Source organism: Pteropus vampyrus, unplaced genomic scaffold (assembly GCF_000151845.1).
Source record: "Pteropus vampyrus isolate Shadow unplaced genomic scaffold, Pvam_2.0 Scaffold233, whole genome shotgun sequence".
NCBI lineage: Eukaryota > Metazoa > Chordata > Mammalia > Chiroptera > Pteropodidae > Pteropus > Pteropus vampyrus.
The window spans coordinates 961,895-971,805 of record NW_011889014.1 but is presented as its reverse complement, the minus strand read 5'-3'; the positions used below and the strand labels follow the sequence as shown (position 1 = coordinate 971,805).

Below are 9,911 nucleotides of genomic sequence, written 5' to 3'. Positions count from 1 at the left end.
TAAAGGCAAGATTACTGCAAAAATGGCTAAGTGGTGCCAGTTTTAGGTACACAAGTTAAGTGCTCACATGACCAGGGGGCGGGAAAGCGTCAGAAACTCACCCAGGGAGGGTTTCTTGTCCACATCTCAGCTTAATCGAACACACAGGAACAGATGTCAAGATGAAGTGGCTGCATGTTCTTTGCAAAGTTGTTTTTGCAAAACCACTGCAGTGGGCAGAATCTCAGGGCCCTACTTTAAATAACACGGCGGATTTCCAGAAGTCCTCATCTGCTTTGCCTTAGCTTGTTACACTCGTTCTAGAATACTTGACCTCCTAGGGATGACCTTACCCTTGCTGGAACACCTTGAAGCAGCTCAGTGCAGGGAGCTGGCAACGACCAAAGCCTGCTTGTGGCCCAGGGGGAGGGAGCTGGAGCATCTGCGGGGCCTCGGCTCTGGCCTTGTTCAACATGCATTTGGGAGCATAGAGTCGTGAAAAGCTGGAGCTCTTCATCTACTTGGATAACTCTTCAAACAGGGATCACGTCGTATATTCTCGTGTGGATCTGAGTACATACATGTGTTTGCTTCCGATTTGAAGGATAAAAAGCCCAAAGAACAAGAAAAAAGAGGGGATTTTCTTCATCGGCCGTTTTCCAAGAAGTTGGACAAGAACCAGCCCTCGCACAAACAACCCTCAGCCTCGCTCATCACGCAGATTCAGAACACCAAGGCCCTGCTGAGGGACCGGAAGGCCCCCAAGTCCGGCTTCCCTGACAAAGGTGAGTCAGCTCGGGGTGCTCTCTAGGCCGCTCGTGTTGAGTGGTGTGGCTGCTGTGTAGGCCCTTGGGACAGACATGATTCCTGTGCTTGTGGGAAAGCCGAGTTAATGCACCTCAATTAACCCGGAAACAATGAACGTCATCTCTGCGTGGTATTGGCCACCTGTGTGGAAAGGATTTGAGAAAGCAGAGGTGCGGTGCGTGGGATCGTGGGTGCAGTGATGGAGTGCACAGGATCATGGGAACAGAAATCAGGGCGTAAGGTATTGCAAGAGTAGAAGTTAGGGTGCAGGAACAGAATTTGGGAGGAATGGTATTGCAGAAGCAGATATAGAGGTGTGTTGTACTGTGGGGCAGAGATTGGGGTACATGGTATTGTGGGAACAGAGATCAGGGAGTAAGGTATGGCAGGAATGGAGATCGGGGTACAGGAGTAGAGATCGGGGTACACGGTATTATGCAACTAGGGACAGGTTTCAGTCTGCAGGGGCAGAGACCGGGGTGTGGGAACCTTCACCGGGGAAGTGGACCCTGACAGGCACTGAGGTGGGATCGACAGAGTCTGGGCTCTGGGTGGAAGGTGCTCAGGCCCCAGCTCCATGACTCCTGTGGCCCGAGGTCCTTACTCTCTGAGGGTTTCAGTTGGTTCATTTGCTTGTGAAAGGAAACCTACCTGTCAGAGCCATCGGGTGGATTTAGGGAGACATACGTGGGCTTCTCTGCCACGATCAGAGGCCAGCACGTCAGGTAACTGGTAAACACGAGTCTCCCCGCTCTGGGATGAGCACTGAAAGGCACAGGGAGCTGGTTTGTGTCCTGAAGCAAGCCAGGGGGCGGAGGAGAGGTTCTTATTACCGCAAGGGGATGGGAGAGATTGCCAAGTCCGATCCTCAGTCCCTTTGTTTTGAGTATGAAGAGACTGAGGGTCCAAGAGAGCCTCAGCTGTCTGAGATCAATTGGTGGTTACCTGGGGCAGCAGGGAAGCATGAGGAGATTCGTACCTGGTTCTTACCCAGAGAAGAACAATTCCATTTGGTTCAGTTTCTTCCTCTAGGCCTCAGAAAGGCAGGGTCTCGCCAGAGGGGCTCTGCTGGTCCCTCCTTCATGGACTCTTTTCTGGCTTTGTGACCAGCCGCAAGTTTGGGCCCTTGACTGCGCCATCCTATGGGTCTCCCCGAGGAAGTCCGGGTCAGCCCTGCATATTTTGGGGTAACTTTTATACCACAGAGCTGGAGTCTGTTCCTCGCTACTTTCCTGGGCCGAGTGTCATTGTTTCTTTGCATTTTTCTTTCATCCTGGGACGTGAGCGTGTATTCACTTAGAGGTGCTCTGGAGCCCAGATCATCGCTGGCACCGAGCATTCGCCGTGTGGCGGGCACTGTTTCAAGCTCTTCTCCCAGTGAGATTATTCTCATCCTTGTTTCTAGAGCCGAGGATGTGGGCACAGAGACTCGTCCAAAGTCAGGGAGCTGGTAAATGGCAGAGTCCAGCCTTCCAGCCGTGCACCCTGGCTCTAGAGCTTTCTCTCCTGAACGCTGTAGCCTCCTGCCTCCTGGAAGGGATTACAGGAAGAGGAGCACGTGTGGTCACAGGGTCCTTCTGGTGACCGTGTTTTTTTTTTTTTGCTGGGGTTGCGCGGTGTCCGGGTCAGTGCCCTGGGGGCTGGCTCTGAGGTGGGCATCAGTAGGGTGCCATGGGAGGCACCCTCTCGAGATCCGGGGAGTGAAGGAAGCAGGACTGGACCGAGGGGGGAGTCGGGCTGAGAGCCGGGAGCACGGAGCCATCTCACGGAGGGGAGGGGATGCTCACGTGCCAGCTGGAGCACCGGGGACACTAGCCCTTCATGAAATTTTACTTCTTTCCTCTGGTGAGCTTCAGGCACCTGCGCCAGCCTGAGGAGGCGGTTTACTTTGGCATCTGTGTGTTTGTTTATGGAACGTGAGGATTCCCAGTGCCCTCGGATGTGCCCCAAATCGCTCCCCCTGAGCAGCAGCTTGTTCCTGCTGCTGGGCCCTGACGGGGTTCTGTAAAATGTGACGGCAGAAAAAGGAGCTTGTTCCATGGGAACTTGGCTTGATTTCCCTCGGCTCCACATTGGTGGGGGTTTTCCCTTGCTTTGCTGGCACAGTCTGCAAACCTGGATTCCAGTCCGTGCCAACTTGAGCTGGAAACCGTGGGGATTGGCTCGTTGCCTGAAATATATAGATGAAGAGTGTGTCACCCCCGTTCAGAATTGGATGAGGCTCCAGGGAGGTCAGAAGTCATGAGGGAACCTTAAAAAGGAAGGAAATTCTGGCACATACTACAACTCGGATGAACCCTGAGGACATTATGCTCAGTGAAACAAGCCAGTCGCAAAAGGACAAATGCTGTAGATTCCACTTACACGAGATGCCTAGTGTAGTCCAATTCAGAGACAGAAAATCGGATGGTGGTTGCCAGGGGCTCGGGGAGGGAGGTGGGGAGTTATTGTTCGGTGGGTACCGAGTTTCAGATTTACAGGAAGAGCTGTTTCACAATGATGTGAATGTATCTGACGTTTCTGAGCTGTACACTCGAAAACGGCTAGAATGATAAATTTGTGCTAATGTATTTTTTTACCACAGTTTTTAAAGAGTCACGAGGGGAAATCTTCCAGGGCTCGCAGGCCCTCCGCACGTCAGGCCCCATGTGCCGCCGTCAGTTCGGTCCCAGCTCCTTCGAGCTGGAAGCCTTTTTCATTCAGAGGCTCTTTGGCAGGGTCCAGGATTTTAAAAGGAGAGCAGGTGTTAAGCCGGTGCCACGAGGCAAATCGGAGCCCAGGAGGCCTCCTGTCACCAGCCTCCTGTCCCCGCCATTCTAGCAGGACCTTCTGGTCCCTGCGGGGAGAGCCGGGTGCCGAGGCCATTTGCTTCTTGGTTCCTTGTGCCCTCCCGGGCAGCGGGGAGAAGGGCCGCGCCCCCGGCCGGCGTGGCTGCGCTCATGATTTCCTTTGCTTTCTCGGTGCAGATTCCTTCGGCTGCCGCAATCTTTTCCGCAAAACCTCAGACTCCAATTGTGTGGCTTCGTCTTCCATGGAGTTCATCGCTGTCCCACCGCCCAGGACCCCCAGGATTGTCAAGAAACCGGAGCCCCCTCAGCAGGGGCCCGGGAGCAGCAGCATCCCCACCAAGGAAGACCCCCTGGTGCTGGATATGGTCCGTTCCTTCGAGTCTGTCGATCACGAGGACCACACGGAACTGCTGTCCCCGTCCGATCACTATAGGATCCTGAACTCCCCTGGAGGCTTGGCTCGTGGAAACCCCAGTGAGCGGACGCTGTCTCCGGCTCTGCTGCCCGGAAGCCCGTCACCTCTCCAAACTCCTTTGCATCCCACTCTGGTCTCCTTTGCTCACGAAGATAAGAACTGTCCCCCCAAAGAGGAGGGTGTGTACTCCCCACCTCCAGTTTGCAGTAACGGCACCACACAGCCCCTGGGGAGCCCGAATTGTGTGAAAAGTCGAGGCAGGTTCCCCATGATGGGCATCGGACAGATGCTGAGGAAGCGGCATCAGAGCCTGCAGCCCTCTGCAGACAGGGCCTTGGAGGCCAGCATGCCCCCGCTGCAGCCTATGGCCCCCGTGAGCCTTGCCTTCGACCTGGCCGATGGCGTGAAAGGCCAGTGTTAACCTGGGCCAGCGGCGGGACTCTGGGTATTTCTAAGGACGGTAATGGCACAGAGCTCCACACACGCGGCAGGATGTGAAGATTCAAAGGGAGGCCTCTCTCGCAGCATCCTTCATGCCTCATGTCCTCCTGCGAGGCAGTGTCCCACCTGTGGAACAGCTGAAGTCCATAGGCTGAAAGCCTGCAGCACCCAGTCTTGCCTAGGGACCCCGGAGATGCTGGCGTTTACTGGGAGGGTTGGCTGTGACTGCAGCCAGTGATGGTTCACACCCTCTTCCTCACCGGCCCTCCGCCCACCTCCCTCGGCTGGGCTCCATGGTGAGCACCAGGCATCCGCCTCTGGGCTGCTCAGATCACAGACTGTTACCAGATCTTTCTTCACTGTGTGCTCTGCGTGTGCCTCTCAGTGGATCATTCTCTTTTCAGCAATCGGCCACCGTCGTGTGGGAACTGATGGCCCCGTCACAGAGCGCTTTATCCAGACCACGGTTTTCCTTCCTTTTGTAGAGGTGAATACCTGGAACAGCGGGCCCCAGGAGCCTCAGAGGAAGATGGGTGGGAGTCTCGGCCACCAGCACCACCCCTCAGAGCGGAGAGGGGCAGCTGGGCAAAGACCGATCCAAACAGTGAGGACTCCAGGGAAAGGAAAGACCAAAGAGAGGCACGCGTTTCCGAAACAAGATTTTGACAGTTTTGTGGGGTTTTTTTGGTTGAAACTTACTAATAGTTAACTTATCTTCTCCAAAGATGACTTTTCTTTATGTGATGTCATTAAGTCACAGTAGCATAATTTTTAAAAACCTGATGGAGAGATGAGAAGCGATCCCACTAAACTCCTGTTTTAACGAGAGGATAAGCACGCAGGGCCTAAAAGCCCACCCAGGTGGTGTTTTCCGGTGGCTGGAAGCCTACGGTGACCTGCAGGAGAGGGGCATGATCGCAGCCAGCTATCAACACAGCCCTGATCCTTCTGGAAGGCGTAGGACATCATTTCAGTACGTTACTTAGGAGGAGAGAAAACGGTTAAGGTTGAATTTGGAGGCATCTGGAAGGCACGTTACTCTGTGCAATGCAGTTTTCAAGCTGCCAGGAAAACAAGTGTAATTGGGAGCTCGGCTAGTTTGCCGTGAGCTTTGAGCAGGCTTGCCCGCCAGGGATCGTGTTCAGAATGGAGTACCGTGTCTTCTTTGAGGAAAGCAGGGCTCCCCAAACAGGCTTTGAGTTCATGTTCCGTTTTCACACCTTTTTTTCAAGGATCGAACCAAAGACGCATCTCCGGTTCTGTGTCCGTGCCATCCCCGTGTGCGTGTTCTGTGGACCCCGTGTTGTCTGAGCGTGTCAAGCTGGAGCCTGCCAGGGGGCTGCCTTCACGTGGGGCCTGGGCCCTGGCACTTAGTAGGGACCCCTTGGTCATGAGCAGAATTGGAAAAAGAAGAATGATTGGCATAGGTTGGAGAGCGGTTAATCCAGGAGACAGATTACACAACGGCGTGGAGTCCTCGACTGTTGGTTAGTGCAGGTGTGACAGAAATCACCGCCGTGGCCAGCCCAGGATTTGTCCTCTCAGCTCGCCGAAACAGGCCACTCCTTAAGAACTACGAAGCCCACCTTCGTTTTTCCCAGCAGCCAGCCCATGGCAGAGAGTGGCGGACTGGTTTTCACCTTCGGTCATTTACCAATGGTGACTTCGCTCTGCCCCACAGGTCTCTGAGCAAGGAGCGAGCGGGTATTGGCTGGCCCCTGAAGCCATGGCGATGCCCATTGTGGGCGGAACTTGATGAGACCTGGAGCTGCTGCTTCCGGCTCGGTGGGGTCAGCCCGGCTCGAAGGCTTGTTAGGAGGGAGTCAGGCTCCTGGCTGTTGGTGTGATTTCTTTGTATCTTCCAGACTGGGTTCTGGAACTCTCCATTGAAAACAGAGCTTTTTAAGCAGAACAAAGAGCCCCTCTCCATCTGACACGAAAACATTTGGATGTGGATCAGTGAAGGAACCTTTTTTGAAGATGGTTTCCGGCTGCAAGTGGCCCGCTGTGCAGGTTCGCAGGCTGTGTATCTGTGCCTTGTGAACTTCTAGCCCTCGATGTCTCTTTCCTGTATTTTACTTTCCTTGAGAACATGAGCATTTCTGCGTCATTGTTAGCTCATTGGGACATGTTTCCCATTCCTCGCTTGCTTCAAGAACAGCTGTAGCCTGTCATCCAACTAACTGACCATGTCACCATTGGTAACTTGAACTGTGAACTCAGGTTTATTCCAAACCCAGTGAGAGATGAGAGGGAGTGAGGAAGGGGTAAACTGTATTTTTTGTGTGTGAGCACCCGACAAATCTATGAATTCGAATGAAAGAAGAAATGTTAAATTCTTTATTATTTTATTATATTTATATGGAAAACTTGACTATCCTTTTGGTAAGTTCAAAGTGTGTTGTCTCTTTGACCCATGACTGTCCATCATTAGTCTGTGCCTGTGACCTCAGTCGGCCTGTAGTTACTGATGGAAATGACTGAACTGTGATTGTGTGAAGTCCAGGAGGAAATGTCAACTTTAATTGTATAATTTGGTCATAAGTAAGAACTGTATTTATGTCACCATTATTAAATGTACGTACTTTTATAATGACTGTGAAATACACTTTTCCCTCACTATGACGGCTTCATTTATTTGCTAATAAATCTTAAAACACTGAGGACGTTGCAAATAGTTGTATTGTCTTCTACATAAAGTTGGTGGCCCAGCAAATGACAAGATACAAGTAGGAATCAAATTGTGGGGCGTTTGAAGACTTTTTCTGCTTCAGTATCCTTGGTTCTTTTCACTTGTAATAGATATGTCTACAGAAGTCATGTGACTGACTTATGACAAATGGCAGCTCAAGATAAGTCAGCATTTTTCTCTGTTGGGGGAGAGGTTCAGGATCTCCCACGAAGACTCTGAAAATGGCACATGAAGATTGACACCTGCGAGCATTACCTCTAGGTTCTGTCCTCGTTTTAGGCCTTGGTGGTGGGGAAAGAGGGGGTGATGAATGGAATGGGAGGGGCGTCTACGTTGGCTGTTTGGATTGTCACAGTTCTGACTCGATTCGTAACTTCACCAAAAGTTTTTCATATGTACCTTCTTGCTCACACCCTTGTGTCCCCTGTGCAGTGTGGCTCAGAGGGTGGTGTGGTAAAAGCAAGAGCCCCTACAGGAAGCTCTGAAGTGTGAAGTGTCTAGTTTTGATGATGATATATCTTTCAGTAATCAGAACATTTTAGAACAGGAAGGGACGAGAGATTATCTGGTTCGACGCCAGCTTTTTTTGAAGAGAAAACTGGTTTTGGTTTAAGGACTCCCCAGGGTCTCTGAATGAGCTGGCCGCAGGGCATGTTTGGGGTGCAAGGCTCCCCTCGACACAGAAATCAGAGAGTGTGGTTGTCATTGACGGAGGTCAGCAGATCAAGCTGTCCTTGCAGCAGGTATCTTTGAGGCCCCTACATGGACCAAGTCTGCATTTTTAAGTCATTCTCAAATTGTGCAGCTTTTTGAGATTCTGAATATCACACTCTCCACCACCCACCATCGATTCCTGAAGCTAGAGAAAGACTCTTTCCTTCTCAACCGATATCCCAAGGAAGCAGCATCTGCTAGATAGCCTTGTTATCTACTGTAGCTGTAAAAAGGCTATTGGGTTTTACCAGATTAAATCAATAAAACATTTCTAAAAAATATAGTCATGTCATAAAGTGAGACAAATTGAGAGAGAATGTAAGACTGATTTTTAGGGGGGGGGCTGGAAGTCCGTTGGTTATTGTATTTGTTTCCTTTGTAGGACCCTCTATGTGCTACAGGCACTATAAGAATAATTTAGAGCAGTTCTGGGAACTGGTTCAATTTAACGTCATCACTTTTCAATGAAAGGAGTGTATTTCCTGAGTAGTAAATGAGTGTATTATTTGTGGCAGCTTTTTTGTCAAGGGAGCTTTTCAGACATCTGGTTCCAGAGACAAATGGGATATATATATATGTATACACACACACACACACACACACACACACACACACACACACACACACACACACACACACACACACACGTGTGTGTGTGTATACATACATACATATATATATATAGAGAGAGAGATCTATATGTACTTTTTTTCTGTGGACCTATTTTCAGGACACACAGTTATCTCAAATCTGATATCTGTGGCACCAAGAGACTGGGGGTGGGGGGGGGTGGCGGGAGCATTTTAGTCTTCGCAATCCTCTTCCTCAGGTATATCCATGTCTGAGCTGGTGTGTGGATAGGGAGGCATTTGCGGTAGCCAGCTCTGGAAGCATAGAGTTCACATTAGCGGAGCAAATTTAGGGATGAACTGGAGCCGAGTGGTGTAAAACTAACCGATGGTGCATTGCAGAGGACAATGCCACAAAACTGCATTATTAAAGGTTTAAAAAAAGGCCCTGACTTAAAGGCCTAATCTAGTTACATAACACATTCCCGGCTCAGAAGATGGCCATAAGCTGTTTTGAAAGGAAAGTCTTTGGATGATATTTTACGAACCCTCAGAAATAACAAGAATTTATTCTCTCTGGGCCCCATTACCACAGCTTGCTGGAGAAGGGCAGGATGCAAGCCTGTGTCAGGAAGCAGACTTCTCTGCCGAAGTCAGGCAGTGAGGCCATGGCAGGTCTGAGCCTGCCTTCCACCGTCCCTTCGCCAGTGTCCACCTCTCCTCTGGCAACCAGCATGTTAGATAGATTAGGCTTTGCCATGATAACAAATTAAACCCTAAATCTCTGCAACTTGACCAATAAAGGATTATTTCTTACACAAATTTTTATGAGGTTTGGACTCCAGAGCAACTGTCTTCCATGGGGTGACTCAGGAAGCCAGGCTCCTTCCAGCTTGCAGCTCCATCCTCTCAAAATGAAACCTCTCTGGCTGCTCCAGCACAGGAAGGGCAGTTGGAGAGTTTTCTACTGGTCCTTGAGTTCTCTGCCAGGACTGGAACTAGTCCTATGACCCTGCCTACGAGCAACAGGCTGAGAAATGTGGGAGGCATGTGCATATTTGGGGTGCAGTTAATGTTTTTTGCCGCAGGCAAGGCACAGATGCCTACCACTTAATGGTCTCCTAAAATTGGACTGACCTTTCCCATTGGTACACAACTATGGCACCTCGCAGTGTGTAAGGTTGGTTCGTTCTAAATGAGAGGATCTGTATTGTTAATTATTAATACTTTATTTAAGGGAGGTATTAATGGGCTGAATTGTATTCCCCCCCCAAGGTTCACACATTGGATCCCAAACCCCTAATACCTCAGAATGGCTGTGTTGGAGATAGGGCCTTTAAAGAGGAGAGTAAATTAAAATAAGACCATGGGTGGGCCCTTATCCAGTCTGCCTGGTGTCCTTATAAGAGGACATTTGATCACACGGAGAGACACCAGGGATGTGTGTACACAGAGGAAAGACCACGTGAAGACACATAAAGAAGACAGCCATCTGCAAGCCACGG

At 50.6% G+C, this 9,911-nt stretch overlaps 1 protein-coding gene across 1 annotated transcript in view; it reads left to right on the top strand.

Annotated features, from left to right (window-relative positions):
- HUNK (hormonally up-regulated Neu-associated kinase) overlaps nucleotides 1–7,106 on the top strand; it is an 84,899-nt gene extending 77,793 nt beyond the window's left edge. The window contains exons 10-11 of the mRNA XM_023519718.1: nucleotides 584–764; nucleotides 3,753–7,106. Of these exons, the coding sequence (XP_023375486.1) occupies nucleotides 584–764; nucleotides 3,753–4,411 (840 nt within the window). The 3' untranslated portion in view covers nucleotides 4,412–7,106. The remainder of the gene's footprint in view (nucleotides 1–583; nucleotides 765–3,752) is intronic.
- The last annotated feature ends 2,805 nt before the right edge of the window (nucleotides 7,107–9,911 follow it).